The sequence below is a fragment of the Sceloporus occidentalis genome, unplaced genomic scaffold (assembly GCF_023333645.1).
Source record: "Sceloporus occidentalis isolate IW3139 unplaced genomic scaffold, rSceOcc1.0.p SCAF_6, whole genome shotgun sequence".
Lineage (NCBI taxonomy): Eukaryota > Metazoa > Chordata > Lepidosauria > Squamata > Phrynosomatidae > Sceloporus > Sceloporus occidentalis.
In genome coordinates, this window is record NW_028316986.1 from 100,223,433 (window position 1) to 100,240,160 (window position 16,728).

The 16,728-nt window shown below is 39.6% G+C and overlaps 1 protein-coding gene across 1 annotated transcript in view; it reads right to left on the bottom strand.

Moving 5' to 3' along the window:
- Positions 1-16,728, bottom strand: part of LOC149311166 (solute carrier family 35 member F1) — a 265,295-nt gene that overhangs the window by 16,812 nt on the left and 231,755 nt on the right. Inside the window, exons 6-7 of the mRNA XM_089530505.1 lie at positions 16,008-16,060; positions 11,388-11,542 (exon numbers count right to left, since the gene is read on the bottom strand). Of these exons, the coding sequence (XP_089386631.1) occupies positions 11,388-11,542; positions 16,008-16,060 (208 nt within the window). The remainder of the gene's footprint in view (positions 1-11,387; positions 11,543-16,007; positions 16,061-16,728) is intronic.

Consider the following 16,728-nt stretch of genomic DNA (forward strand, 5'->3'; position numbering starts at 1 on the left):
TGATGAATGTAGCTTGCTTTTAGTGTCTAACCATGAAGCAGCATTTGTTGAAAAAAGCAGGTAGCAGAGCAGGCCTGATCTTTTGTACTCTTAGGTCTGGTACCCTATACTGGTTGTTTCAGCCTGCTTCAAGTTGCAACAGTTCCATTGGCTCTACCCTTGGACTAGAGATCAAAACCAAAGTATTGGTAATATATTAATTACATTTTTTAAAAAAATATATAACGTTCTTCCTCTCCATAACAAAAAATAATGTAACTTTTGAGCCTTTCCCCAGGAATGATCTGGGAGATAGTAATTTTGTATGCTCTGTGTTCACTCTCTTAGATGTTTTCCCTGCCACCCTTGCTGGAGTTTTCACCCAGGAGCAAAATGGATTGCCCCTTTGCTCTGCTGTCCAGGTGGCTTCAGAGTGTGGCATCTTGATGCCACATGCTCTGAAGCTGCCCGGAAGATGGCTTCACACTGGCCGGCTGCCCACAAGTTGGCTGGCTTCTGGGCACTCCAGCAGTGCAGCGTTTACATGCTGCATGATGCCAGAGCACCTGAAAGTTGACATCTGTCTACAGCAGGGTGGAAAACCTGGCTTTTTGCCAGTGCAAAAAGGAGCTACTATTTGCTGCTTCTTTTTGGGCAGGCAAAAAGGCAGTTGGGGCCACAGCATTCGCTTGCCACAGCCCCAATCTGTCTTTCTCAGGGGCAGCTTCAAGTCACCCCTTTGGGGAGGGCAGCTACAAGATGAGACAGACTGCAATAGGACAGGAAGAGAGGAAGGAGCAGGAAGAGAAAGCTACTGTGCACTACATGAACATGATTTTTCACTCCTCTCCCCATACATTTTATTGCCAATGATCACCAGTTCTTTGATGGTCAGTCCTTGTTTGCTCCTTAGCTTCCTTCTGTGCATCCTCTTTTGCCTTCCTGGCCTCCATTTGTGATTTCTACTCCTCCTTGATATCCATTATAAATTTTTACCTGGTCTCTCATCAGCCTAGCCTCTTGGTTAATTATGTTCTCTTGCTCCATTATTTTTACTGTTATAATGCTACTTAAGAAATATTTCCGTGCATCTTTCCTGTGAGCATGTCTTTATTTTTAGCTTCACTTACTCATTTTCAATGAGTAAGTGGGTGAGAAATGGAGTTTTCAAAAACCCATGCAGCTCTTTCCTTGTCTTCCAGGCTCAAAACAGGAACAAATGGGTGAGAAAAGATGGAGGGAGCAGTATTATGGATGGGATTTTAAAACTTCATTCCAGGAAGTAAAATTAAATGTCAACATAATAATGCATAAACATGCCTTTTTCAATGTAAATGCAATTAATGTTTTTAAAAAAACATGAGTGTAAATGTAGTGGAGTGGTAATTTTACTGATTTCCCCCTCTCTGCTTGCAACAATTTGACTGGGGGACAAATTACACGATACATGCAATTCTGTATAATGAGACCTTGATAGATACTTCTTCACTGTCCTTGAATGGGGCAACTGCTAGTGGAGGCATGAAGGGAAGGTCCTGTTTCCCACCCACTCTATTTTGCTGACATTCTTTCTTCAAAACACATACACATAGATTTTCACCCATGCAAAGGAGCCTAATGGTTTCCATGTCAGTGGGTTAGTTAGAACTTTAAAAGTACTGAATCCTATCACCAGAATTGTTCCAGCATTTTAGATATCCCATCAAAAGTTTGCATTAAAACCTGGACTAGATTCACTGTGCCATTGAAATGGGCACAAGTTGTCACTGCTCCTGAAATATATGCTACACCTGTTCTGGAGACCTAAACATGATTTTAGGTGGTTTACAGTAAAGAAGTAGCTATCCACTTCATATTACATGCTGATGCATTAAAATGTGTAGTTTATCGCTGAGAAGAAGAGGCTTGACTCTGGAGTGACTAGGTCATCCCCACAGCAGAGGCTGGCAGAACAATAGGAAGGCATTCAGTCCAATCACAAAATATGGCTGGTGGGAATCCAGTACAGGGTCTTTTCAGTGGCTGTCCCTAAACTCTGGAACTCTCTTCCCAGGGTGAATAAAATGGCCCTCTCATAGCTGTCCTCCTATCAGCAAGCAAACAGGGACGCAGCCGGGGGGGGGGGGTCCGTGGGGTCCAGACCCCCCTTCCATTAGATACAATGAATGGTGTGTGCTGCCGCGCCGCCACACCCAAGCCCCATTATAATGGTGGCACTTAGTCTGGATCCCCCCTTCCTAAAATCCTGGCTACATCCCTGAAACAAAGACTTCTTCTTCTTTTTTTAAATTCAAAACTAAGCGGTTTTAAAGGAAATGAGGGTGCTGTAATGTTTTTAAATGCTTTTATCATTGCATGTATGCTTTACATTGTTTTAATACAGTTAATAATTTAATTCTATTTTAATGTTGATCTTTGGCATGTTTTTTTTAATGACTATATTGTACTCATTTTAATTTGTAAGTTTCTGCGAGTCCCAGTTTTGGGGGAAAGGTGAGGTATCGGTAAAGTTAACAACAGGAGAAGCACCAAAATGCACATTACAAAATGCTGCAGTTATCCTTGCATTATTATTAACAGTAATGAAAAGAGCACTGAAATCTGAAAGCTGAAAACAGTGAGGAGACATGCCCCATGTGCTCTGGGATGGTAAACTGTTTATTCAGTGTTAAAAACTGAATAGATACAGAATAAATAGTTGTAAACACACTCCATACAAATGTAGTTCATTCTCATACAGGGCTTTAATCTCTATGGTCCTGTATTTTGGAGAGTGTTTTTACAACTCCATTGAATTGTTTGGAAGGCCCCTGAAGAAGGCGTTTTCTCATTGTGGTTGAAATGTGCTGGGTTTTTTTTAACACTGAATAAACAGTTGACCACCCTGGAGCACGTGGAGTTTGTCTCCTCACTGTTTCCTGCATTACTATGAACAACAACATAGAAAACTGCTTGATGGTATCAGATCACTGAGTCTACCTAGATCAGTAGATACATCCTGGCAGGAGCAGTCCAATATTTCAGATAAAAGTCCTTCCCCGTCCTAAATGGAGAAACCAAGAACCGAGCCTGGGACCTTTCCCATACAAACCACATGTTCTACTTCTGTATTACAGCCCTTCTCCCTAAAAGGCAGACCATTATGTGGTAGAGTACTGAGCAGTAAGGAATGTCTACAGTACAGAGAATTCACAAGGGATCTGTAATTCCCATGCAGTCTCACATTACAGCTTTCTGCTCACCTGCTTAAACATACTAGATTATGAACCTATTTATGCAAGAGGATCCTTCCTCAGATGCTCTTATGACCCCAAATAAGACACTAAGAGTTCTGCAGTCCTTTGAATTGAGAAGGACAGCCTAGGAAGTTTTGACTCTTATACCACAGTATTGTTTCTTAGGTTCCTTTGGGGGAAACCATATGAGATGTTCCATATTCACAGAAGCTTTCATTTCTAATTTGAATGTTCTTCCTGTCTGTTCCCAGTGTGTTATGCTTAAAGGACATTTCCTGACATTTTCACCTGAGAAGGCATGGCACACTATTGTCTAAATCCAATTTTTAGTCCGAACGTGGCTTTTACTATAACTTTTTCACTCAGTCTCAAAGGTCCTACAACATTCCTTTGTATAGAGGATAACTGGTAAATCAAGGAAACTTGTGTAAGAGTTGAGTAACCAACTTCACATTGGTTCAGTCTCTCTATTCTGCTTTCACCTAACAATTGGATTTGGCCAACATTTTGCTACACCCTTTTGTGACTCAGAAATTATTTTACTCTTTTCTTAAAGTCTGGACCAAAACCTACAATGGTGTGGAAACTGGCACTGGTAATTAGGGTAGAAATATTGTGAATGAATCTCTTTCTCTTCCCCATCCAATCTCATGTCACAGGCTTCCTGCACCTCCGGAACTGGCAATAACTTTCAGTTGTGGGAAGCAAGATCTGACTGGCTTGCAGTTGTGGGAGCCATTTAACTATGGTCCTATCCCAGCCTAGCACCAGGTGTCTGCATTGGAGCAAAAAATCCTGCTGGAATTAAGAGATTCTTTTCTTCCTCCAATTAGCAACTGCAGCACTGCTGGTTAGCACTGACAGTTGGGCTTCCAGGTTTTCAAAATATGAAAAAGGACTGTCAAAATCCATGACATGTAGGGTTGACATTTGCCTGTATTTATGAAAATTCATACTTGGTTTCTTCAAATTACCACAATGCTGTTTTTCAGAATAACTGGTAAAAAAGGGGGAGATAAACGAGAACAAGAAATATTGCCAGTATGGAATGAACAAACAAACAAAACAAGCTTCATTTATATACCGCTTCGTACCGCCTAAGCAGCATCTAAGTGTTTTACAACTGTAAGCTAATTTGCCCCCAACAGTCTGGGTACTCGTTTTAGCGACCTTGGAAGGATGCAAGCCTGAGTCGACCTTGAGCCCTTTTGTTGGTCTTGAACTCGCAACCTTATGGTTTTGAGTGAGTGGCTGCAGTACAGGCATTTAACCACTGCGCCACCAGGGCTCCTAATATAATTCAGTACAGCTGGCTTATTGGTTAATGGCATAATACTGTGTACCGGGGCCTTTTTGTTCAGAGCATGCTCAGTATACATGGCTTTGGTAGCAGAGAATGTGGGCTAAATTGCTTATGCAATCTAGTGGGAAAGTAATTTTCATATAATAACTAAAATTCGGCATAAGGCTTACAAACGAAATCTAAGAAACCTAAATTAGCATTAACACTGAAGGAAATGACTACTAAATCTGCATGATGAAAAATGTAATTTATTTTGCTTGCATGGGAGCTGCTAAGGCACTGGAGAAACAAAAGACGTAATACATACTTCAGGAAATGAGCCTTCCGGGGATCCAGAGTTTGGAAAAGTTAGCTTTTTGGACTGAAATCCCAGAATCCTCCATGACCTATGTCAGTGACTGTGCTGCCCAGGAGATTCCAGAAGCCATAGCTCAAAAAGGTAATTTTTCAAGCTTTGCTGGGGTCAATGAGGAATAGTGACATGTGTGTCCTTAATTTACCCCAGCATGAGGTTGAGAAAGTGCCTTTTTGTATCCTATTTACTTCTCTATCACAGACTTCTTTCTTGTGGCCTCTTCTATTCCCTAAGTCTTCTCCCTCCTCCTTTTCCTCAGGCCAGAAAGGCTTGCAGTTATTTGATCCTTGAACTGAAGCTGCCCATAGATTGTAGTCTTGAAACATCACATTTTACTTAGACGGAAAAAGAATCTAAGGAGTGGGGTTGAATAGGATGTGACAGTATTCCGAAAAGTGAAGCATTTTGAATTATAAGCTGAGATGTGAAAGGTCATGTGAGAATAGAAACTGATATGTCCACACTGGCCTTTTTGAACAGTTTGTAGCCTTATTTCAGCAACAAAATGCTTCACTTTCGCACATTCCAGATAGTCGGGAGGAATTACATTTTGGCAGTTCCTTCTGTTCTACCTTCGTGCTGAGAAAGAAATGGTGGATATCCCATACTCTTTTGATTCAAGGAAATGGGGGAGGTTGTGTGTCTGAAAAGAGTATTTCACCCATTTCTCGCCAAAAAAAAAGGCAGAAAGAGTTTATCTGAACTGTCCTTGCTGTTAACTTTCAAGTCTTCCCTCAAGGGATGCAAAGTGTTATGCTTGAATTTTATACAGGGATTTTAGCACCTAACCACAGCTGGTGAAGTCTGGATCCTTACATCAGGGGCTATTCTGGGTGGGTCTCAGCCAGTAATAAACCACTGGAGTAAATGTAGAGCTTTCTGATTAAGTTGTGCTATGGGGAGAAGGCTGATAATAAGCTACCTCTGGTTATTGGAAGTGCACTTTCAGAATCTATGCTTATTCGTTAAACCCTCAGGGGCACATAAGCTTGCTGTTCCCAAGTAAGCCTTTGACAAAATAAGAGAAATGCAATTTGTGTTCTCAAGGTCCATTTCAAAGTGAAAGCCCCAAGTAACTGCATTGTAATTAAAATGGAAAATTAACTCCCCATATTTTAAATAGCACATTCAAGCTGTCATGAGTCACAGTCCTGGATTTCTGATTTATTAGAACCTTCCATCTCTGAATCAGTGTAGGCTATGACATCAACCTCTGTGGGGCACATCACACCTATTAATGGAAGATCAGTCCTGCATATGTTTCAAGATGAAATAACCCCTTGATACAGTAAAACAAGATCCTAACAAAACATTTGGAAAAAAAACCCTCCCTCTTTCATTTAGATTCCAAAGCTCTAAAATCTAAGTAAAATCAGTTTCCTGCATTTCCTTTTGATTTCCAGAGATTTATTGCTGTAGCTGCAATAAAGCTGTCAAATGATAAAAGTAACAGCACAGAGAGGGGGAATCACAGCAGTTACTTGAAAGCATCATAAAATTATGTTCTGCAAGAGGTATTAAAATGCTCAGATGATTCTAATTTAGCATGAAGCCATTTATTTTCCACTGAAGAAAGGCTTTTGCTCATTGGTCAATCGGCTATAAAACAAAAGGAATTAGTGCAGCTAAGAAGGGGTGCAGCTGGGCTGAAAACAGAAACGAGTGGAAAACATGCAGAGTAAACAGACCTTAGCAGGATAATTAATAGACAGTATTTAATACTAATGTTTTCTGCTTAAAGGGATTGCAGACACTTTAAAAGGTTGCCTTCCTCATATAAAAATAATGCCAGGGGAAACAAAAACAAATTATACGACTGAATATACAGAATTACAAACTCAATTAGCGGGAAGCTGAATTCAAGTCAAAGAATATAGACTATTCGGTACATGTGCTATTTATAATTTGCAAATGTCATGTCAATGTTTCTGTAATGCACAAATAGTAAAAATTATAACCCTGCCAAGTTTTGATCAGCAGTAGCAACCTAGGTATGCTTAATCATAGCTTCTAATCCTTAACCACATTTCAGTATTACATCTGAAGCATGTTTATTTTAAAACCTGGATGTGAAAACTTGATTTGAAAAACTTGGCTTTCAACATACACTGGTTAAGCATTACATCTTAAACCTGGAATTTCAGCAATGCTTTGTAAAATAACTTTTATAAATCCTTACTGATGCTTTTCTATGTATTTTAAACTACTGTATATTGGTTATAATATTTTGTAAATCACTGTGAGTCCCAATTTTATGTAAAAAGGGAAACATAAATGAAAATAAAATAAGAATGAGAATAACATGAACACAACAACTGTTGATGTAACTTCCCCATCTTTCCACCCACACTGCTAGAAAGGTGAGAAATAAAAGCTACATATGCTTGCTAGAGAAACAGCTCAATCTGCTGCTTATCATGATCTTATTGTGTATTTGGAGTTAAGGTGAGAAAGCTAACTAATTTAGCATGAAACTATTTAGCTAGCATGGCTGAGATCCTGCATGTGACACATAGCTATCATAACCTAGTTATCCTTTGTCTTTGTCTCCCAATCTCATAGAATCATAGAGTTGGAAGAGATTGCAAGGGCCATCCAGTCCAACCCCCTGTCATACAGGAACTCTTAATCAACGCATCCCTGACAGATGGCCATCCAGCCTCTGCTTAAAGGCCTCCAGGGAAAGAGACTCCACTACACTCCAAGGGAGTTTGTTCCACTGTCGAACAGCCCTTACTGTCAGGAAGTTCCTCTTAATGTTGAGGTGGAATCTCTTTTCTTGTAGCTTGCATCCATTGTTCCGGGTCCTATTCTCTGAAGCAGCAGAAAACAAGCTTGCTCCCTCCTCAATATGACATCCCTTCAAACATTTAAACAGGGCTATCATATCACCTCTTAACCTTCTCTTCTCCAGGCTAAACATCCCCAGTTCCCCAAGTCGTTCCTCATAGGACATGGTTTCCAGACCCTTCACCGTTTTAGTCACCCTCCTTTGGACCCGCTCCAGTTTCTCAGTATCCTTTTTGAATTGTCGTGCCCAGAGCTGGGCACAGTATTCCAGGTGGGGCCTAACCAAAGCAGAATACAGTGGCACTATTACTTCCCTTGATCTAGACACTATACTTCTACTGATGCAACCTAAAATTGCATTGGCCTTTTTAGCTGTCGCATCGCACTGTTGACTCATGTTCAACCTGTGGTCTACTTGGACTCCTAGATCCCTTTCACACATATAAGTCTCCTTAAGCCAGGTGTCCCCCATCCTATATCTATGCATTTTGTTTTTCTGCCCTACCTTACATTTCTCTGAATTGAATTTCATTTTGTTAGCTTTGGCCCAGCTTTCTAGTCTATTCAGGTAATTTTAAATTTTCATCTTGTCCTCTGGGGTATTATCAAAATCTGACCTATGACAACCCAACTTAAAAGCTTGTCAGTTGTACCACGTGAAGGAATTCTTTGGTGCTGGTGTGCATGGTGCTGAAGGATGACATGTCCATCCCATTCCCACTAGAGAGCTGTGGTGCAGTGAGCAGGAACAGGGATCCCTGTGGAGTCTTTTTGCAACTCCTCATCCCACCTCAGCTCTCTGGGATACGTATGTGAATGTGGGCTGGATGCATCATCCTTCAGGAGCCCACTTGCTAGCATCATATTGCTCCTTCACTCAGTACAGTTGTTTGGCTTATAAGGTGGGTTTTAAGAGCATTTGACCAGAAATGTCAACAAAGGTCAATAGGTGTGGGTCTGGATAAAAGAATAAGGAAATGTGACTTGCTCAACTGAAAGAGGTAGTGAGTTTTGCGAAGCTTTACATTCTTCCCTGGCTCAAAATATGGAAGTGCAGAATATATATTTATATATATTTAAATATATATATTTAAAAATAATAAATAAAGTAGCTATAAAGTAATCATTAGTACATTAATGTTGAAAATTAGAAATAGATTTCAGAATATTTATATAACTCAAGAATAGGAAGGATCTTATTGTCGAACTGTTGTGCAACATTGTAATAAGAAAACCAAAACAATGGGCTATCTCTGCAATGGTAGGTGATATGGAACTCTCTTCTGATATGAGTCTTTCATTTCTTGTACCATAATTTTTTGTAGGCATATAAAAGCTTTTATGTTCTAATTATATATAGCATATATCTTGAATGTATTATTCTAGTTTTAAGCAGCCATCTTGAATTTTCTTTTTCTCTCTTGACTGTAAACTATGTACAATATTTAATTAAGTCAATTGTTTCAGTTCTTTAATCAGAGAAAGAGAGTATTAAAATTTTAAAGAATATGTGCTCCAGACAGAGTGCAACACATGATTAAAGGCTATTTCCCTTTTTTAAAAACTTTTTTAATAATTAGGGGCTAGATAAAAAAAATTACTGGGTACATCATTTTGGGATGGGGTTTATTTGTTTCCTTTTTGGTTTGGAGAAGATCAGACTCCAGAGACCTATATGATTTGTTTGCATAGTTGAAGGTAGTTGAGAGTGGAAAGAGGAGAAGGGAAGTGAAGTGAAGTGAAGTGAAGTGAAATGCACTCAGCTATAGTGTCTTGGAATGAACTGATCTCAAAACTTAGGCCTGATACAGACTAGCACAAAGTGCCGGCCTGGGGCCGATTTTAGGGCGTGGGAGATTGGAGCGTCTGCACGCTCCCAAGACCTACTGTGTCATAATGGCTTGACCCCATCCACACAGGGGCTGCCATGATGACATACGCGTGGTGCAGCATCCAAATAGTGTGGCCCCGTACGGGTGTCATCATTGCGCACGAGGGCAGCAATGGCGCCCGGCATGTGCCCTAAAAAGTACCCACCAGGAGTGGGTTCTTTTTAGGGCTCCCAGAGGCCACAGTGTTTGGTTGCTGTGGCCTCTGTGTGGGGCAGAAACGGGTAGTGTCTCAGCGCTCCTTTCTCCCTGTCTGTACCCCCCCCCCCCCTTAGCTGGTTCCTGGAAATGATTGTTTATTGTGCAATTTCATTTTCCCATTGTCCCCATGGGTGGAATATTTGCTGCTATTTCAAATCACAGATGGGAGATAGCAATGGGGATTTCTTTCTCTGGTAGAGACTAGAGGTTGGGGTTTGTCAGAGTTGGAAGGACTATGGAGTCTATCACACGGAGGCCCTTCCGTGTGGTAATTGTCATGCAAGCACTGTCTAAGCATCACGCAAGCGCCATGGGTGTGATCCCCCATGGTGCTATGGAAGTGGAATCATGGCTCCCGCTCCGTTCCCATCATGCACTCGTAACTGGGGGAGCCTCCTGGAGCGCTTTTCTTATTAATGGGATAAATCGTTAATAAGAAAAGCGCTCCAGGAGGCTCCCCGAGTTACGAGTGCATGACGGGAACTGAGCGGGAGCCATGATTCCACTTCTGTAGCGCCATGGGGGATCACACCCATGGCACTTGCGTGACGTTTGGGCAGCGCTTGCGTGACGTTTACCACACGGAAGGGCCTCTGTGTGAAGGAGCCTTTGTGGGCTCATTCTTGTACTATGTGATTTATGCTGGTGGGCCACACTGATGTACCTGACATCACAAGAGTCCACAATAGATTCTATCTAAACATTAGGAAGAACGTCCTGATGGTATGAGATGTTTAACAGTGGTACACATTGGCATAGAGTGTGCTGGAGTCAACTTCTTTGGAGGTTTTTAAATAGAGGCTAGGTGGCCATCTGTCGGGGGTGCTTTGATTGTGTATTCCTATATGGCAGAGAATTGGACTGGATGGCCCTTGTGGTCTCTCCCAACTCTATACTTCTAGCAGAAGTGATATCGCATCACTTCTGGTTTTCTTTTTGGCTGATTTTTGCCTTTCTTTTCCTTGTATTTTTAAAAATCCTTTTGCTCTTGACAGTTTCAGGTACTTGTATGTGTAGGACTTGTAGGGACACAACCACTGTATTTGAACTATTTGGATGGAGAAAAATTATCTGAGATTTGGGGGCATGGGAAGCTTCAAGGGTTGCACTTCAGGGCACCCAGGACCACACTTTGCCCACCCTGGGTTAAATTCAAAATATGACAAATTCAGGAAGGAGAAAGACAACAAATTACTTGTATAAATTCGACATTAAAAATAACATAAATGTGTGGGTTTGCCTTTTTTAAAATCTCATCAAAATAATTTTTAACAACACTGTTGACTTGTTTGACAGAGGCCTAATTTTTATTCCCATTCCTTTGTTAAGATGTTCTGAGGTCATGGAAGGGCCAACAGTACTTCTCTCAAGAAATGCATAGGCTTGTATCCCTTGGTCAGAACTCACCATCACAGTCAGGAAGCACAGCGCACAGCTCTAAAAAGGGCCCTTGAGGCTGAGAATGAATGTTGTCTGTGATGGACTAGTGCTCTTCCGTACAATGCTATGCATATAAATACTGGAGTGAAAGCAGGGCAAAGATGTTATTGTTTTCCTTCTATTGATTTTTCTGCATTAACGATGTCTTTGCAAGAGAGTTATCAATTATTCAAGTATAAGTGTGCTCTATTTACCTTATAGTGGAAGAGAAAAAACCCACAGAAAAGGCTGTACAAGTCTGCTGTAAGCAGGGAGAGGTTGACCGCTGTAGCACTAGTTTTCTTAATGACCACAGGCATGAAACTGTAGAGGCCAAACATGCAAGCGCTAAAGCCAACATACAGCAAACCTGAAAAAAGAAAAGGTTCAGAAAGAAGAAAAAAACCCACCTGTTAGTAATGTTTCCAGTTTTTCAAAATAGCAATAGGACATAGTCGAAATTTATGACACACTGAGTTGACAATCTGGAAGAAGCTATTAATCTTATTCTGTTGATTTCAGTTAACCTAGCCATGTATTTCTTTGTAAAATTAACATATTGTCCACATTCATATGCACACATTTCTGCCTCTTTGAAGAGCTGTGGTTGTTATTGTTGTTGTGTGCCTTCAAATCATTTCTGACTTATAGAGACCCTAAGGCAAACTTAATGTGGCATTTTCTTGGTAAGATTTGTTCAGAGAGAGTTCGCCTTGAACTTCCTGAGGCTGAAAGAGTGTGACTTGCCCAATGTCACACAGTGGGTTTCCACAACTGAGTGGTGATTTGAATCCAGGTATCTAGAATCAAACACCAAAACCACTAAACCTCTTTGGCTCTATGAAGAGCCTGCACCATCAAACACAAGATTTTTGGGCATCTCCTTAAGTCTATATGAAATGAAAAGTTTTTCAACCCTCAAATAGGAGACACCCATTATAATAAGGGACACCTGTCAGCACTATTAGGGACAAGTTTACCAGGCCTCAAATAAGGGACATTCCCTATAAAAATGACACCTGGCAATTCTACCTGTTAGTATTATCTTGGAGAAAAGTACTCTAGAGGCACAATTTCTGCTGGGTGGGAGGATGTTAAGAATTCTGCACCATTTAGAAGAATAATAGGATCTCTTCAAGGTGTTTGGGAGAAAGAAACTGCCATGCCAGTTTGTTGAAGTATGAATGAAAATGGCTTTATTGTTTCCATAAAGAGAAGAAATGATTTAACTGAGACAGGGACAGAGGGTGATGTAGCTAGATGAGCTTTGATCTTGGACTAAATAGCCATACGAAGGTCCCCTTTAGATCACCATGTTGTATTATTTCAGTTGTAAATCATCCAAGTAACAGTTTTCTTCTCCATTTACCATCTGTCATTCCAAGTACTTTCCAAGTGCTTCTACATTCCCAATATGTTAGAATCACCAAACAATTTCTTGGCCTTGAAATACTCTAAGCATGTATATTTTACATTTTAAAGTCCAGTCATAATGCCAATTTAACTAGAACGATATGGAATATGATTTTACTGATGCTAAGATAGGCAAATTACTCTGTAATTTTTTTCATTCCTGATGAGAAAGAGTATGTTTACACCTCAAGATTCCCTGGTTAGCAACTGTGAGATCAAAATTTAGTAATTTTGAAAAAACATGTAGACAGTTCTTCTACACACACATGCATATGCCATAATTTTTTTTGTGTAAAATTCAAGTTTTATACACAAAAAATATTACATACAGAAAAGGTCCTGTAGTGTGAAAAACCACTGAAAAATGTTCAAAACTATTCGTTTTTTGACTAACAGGGAGAAAATCTTTGAAATTATTCATTCTTGCATGCATGAATAAAATAACGAAAGACTTTGATCCCTTTGCTAAACATAGCAATGTGGAAATGAGCACTGCTTTATTACAGAAAAGGATTTTATTTTATTTTTTTGTAAATTGTAAAATGAGCATCTGCAACCATGTGCATGCCTGGGCAGATGTCCCCTAACTATAAAATTATAAAATATATTTATAAGAAAAAGAGATGCGAGTCTATGAGAAGTGCCATCTGCCTTGACAGATCCCTGGCATGTCCATTTCAGACCAGATGCTGTTAGTGGACCTGTCTGGTGCCATCACCTACTTCTCTCTGTAAGTTCATTTCCCTTTCCTCCTCAGGCTGCATTAGGTTGACTTTTACTAAGTCAATACAAAGACAGCATCACTGGTAGATCCAGAGTATAGAAAAGTTACTTTTTGTAAATTAACTCCCAGAGTCCTCAGTTACAGGAGACTCAAGTTTAATTCACGTTTCAGTTAATTCATTAAGAAGCATACCTCATTTGCAAGCACATTCCTTTTACATACATATGGTGTGGAGAACACATGCAAGGAAGGTTTAAACTCCTTTCTCCATGGTTTCACCTCCTGTGCTGCTCAGTTGCTTGGAGGATGAGGTGTAAGCTGAGCAGTGGCAAACAGGAGCATGCTCCTTTGGGAACTACTACATCACACTGTTCCGGATGTACTTAGCTTCCTATGTCCTGTACCTTTTCTAACAGAAAAGATGAAATACAGGACAAACCTTTGGAGCTTGTCATTTTCAGGTGTTCCAGGTGCCCTGAAGTAGTAGATCTCATTGAGCCCTAAGGAACAGGGTTTCAGGGAGTATGTGGGACCAAAGTTTTCATCACTAGAATGAGCAATTATGCCCCCAGAATCTTGTAAAACTTATTTTTAAAGATTACAATTCTGATACTCTTCCAGCCAGTATAGTCACTTAACCTGCTTACTGGAGGATTTTGGAAGTTGTACCCTCCCCATAATAATTTTTCCAAGTTCAGCTGTACATGTTTGGGTGAAGGGCATGTTGTTGTTTTGTTAAAAAAGAAGGGTATCTGGAACAAAGGAGCTTGATATTAGCCTCTTTTGGGTTTGTTGGAGCGGGAGGATTTCTTTCTGAAAATCCTGACATGCTGGTGCTGTCAGCTTAACCTATAAACTTGTAAATTTATACCACAAAACATCATTTTCTCCATCTCAGTAAAAAGAGGAATAAACTCCAGAAGGCACTTAAACCTCTCCAGTGCTTGAAGAAAGAGACCAAGTGTGCTTCATATTGATTTGTTGCTTAGCTCTGGAGCTGAATTATAAAACTCCTAAGACTTCTTGCAGCAGAACCTTATGGCAGATGTGCATGGCCCTGTTAAGGTTTTGGGATAAGAAGAAATGATGAGTAAAAGCCCAAGGGGGACAAAGAGGTCTTTTGCATAGCTTATTAGAACTGTATTGCTCAGGCATTCCCCATTGTCACTAGCTTTTTTAAACCTGCTGTTTTTGATGTGCATTCTAAAAGTAGGTTAACAGGGAGTTGAAGATGCATTTTCAACAATTTATGTAGATTCTCATTATGAGTGCCATTTTGTGTTAAACTTGCAGTTTCATATTCTCCAGTCTCTTTATTTTATTCTTAGCTTATCCTGTTATTGGAAAGGTAAAATGACATTTTTCTGAAGATATCGTACCTAAATGATGATTATTATAGAGAAAAATATTTGCTTAACAGATTCAGATCTTTGCCTGTGACTGAATTCCTTCAACTAAAAAAGGAATATTTACTTCAGTATAGTTATCAGATGCAGTGCATAGTCCAACAGGATTTTGTCAATTGCTAAACATTCCTTTAGGTTTTGCTCAATAAACTGTAATAACAAATGAAAATGTCTTGTCTGTCTGTCAGAGCCAAGGTTCTAGGTTTCAAGCCCATGAAACCTAAGTAGCTAAAGTTTGCCATGTATATGAAAGGATCCTACAATTACGTATCTTCACATTATTTTTTCAGCCATGTGGCTGTGCTGCCATTAAGGACAATGAGACTTGAGCAGATTTTGGTATCCACAGGGTGGCCTGGAATGGATCCCCTGCAGATACCGAGGGCCGACTGTATACTTTAAAGCTTTGAAAGAGTGCTCCAAGGGAGACAATTACAGGACTTTCCCCTCCTGGCTGCTGTTGGGCTTACCTCTCTTATGAGAATGGAGTAAGGTGATCCTTCTCTCAGGAGGCTGTACAAGTACTCCACAGGAATGATTATGGTTATTATTGCTTTTCTCAGAAAATAGCATTTTTGGCACAGAAAGCAATATTTCACTGCAGAAACAGCAAATCATGTGCAAAAAATGCTGTTGTCTGTGGAGATAATGCTGTTGTTTATACAAATCAAATGTGTGAATTTTATGCAGAATAAACCCCCAATTACGTTTCATGGGCAGAAAAGAGCATTTTCTGTACAGGAATTAATATTTCAAAGTAGAAATATTAATTTATGTGCAAAAATGTTGTTTTCTGCACCAAACAACCATATACAAATTTTGCACAGAATAAGTCCTGAAAGCTGAAGATTCTTGTTAGTCCAGGATTCTTTTCATCAGGGTTTCTCAGGACATGGAAAAAAATTAGACTATTTTAAGACTATTTTTGAATATTCTTTCCACCCCAGTACATATCTTGGGCCCTTTTACACTACACAAATATAGCACTATGATTCTAGTTTAACTAGCACAGGTAATCGTATGGAACCCTGGCATGTTCATTCTAAAGGATGTTATTATGGCAGTCACAGTGGAATCATAGCACTATAATTGTAAAATGTGGAAAGGCCCCAGGAACATTTCCTAGCCCCATACAGGACAACTGTGAAAATCAGGTTACAAGTTATATAGTCCAGTCTTATTTCAATCTTGTTACAGAAAGAGGTTACAAACACTACCATTGTAACCATACAGTCTCAAACATTATTTCTTCTTTCACCCATAATTAATAATGCAGCAATTTGAGCTCTTACCTATTTGCCAGTCCCAAGGAACTTTTAATAACTCCTTGTGTTCCATTATGGCACTGAGGGTGAGAAAAAATAAATAAAGATAAAGTTTGATGATGGGAACTCAGATGATTTCCAGTTACCTCCTTAAAGTGAGATTTATAGCTCTATAACTACAGACTTGAAAACTCTTGCATATGATAAATGCTGTTTAATAAATGTTATCTTTATGTGCTCAGAAACAAAGTGGCAGAAGAGTAAAAATCACTAACATTTTGAACTGGTTTAATCAAAAAAGGATAATTGCCTTGGATCCTATTTTGGGAGAAAGGTGGGATTTAAGCGAAATAAATAAATAAAAAGTATTGAAAAGTATTAATAAGTATATACAGCCCAACGCTGTATATCCACTCTGTATTATATACTGACATCTATTATAAGCATTAATACATTTGAGAATTCTAAAACAAAAATATTAACAAGGTATTTTATAAGAAATATACTTTCTTTCAATCTCTGGGTCAAAAAAAAATTCCAAATAAATCAGAGATAAGCAGTAACAGGACGTACAGAAATAAACACAATGGAATAGGCATAATATAAGGACAGATCAAGACTGAGGACGTTGAGATCACCACTTCTCAATGTGTATCAGACACGGATTCTGTATGCATTTACTCAAAAGTAATTCCTACTGATTTGAAGGTAGCTTGGAAATAAGTCACTGGGAATGTCTTTTAACTGA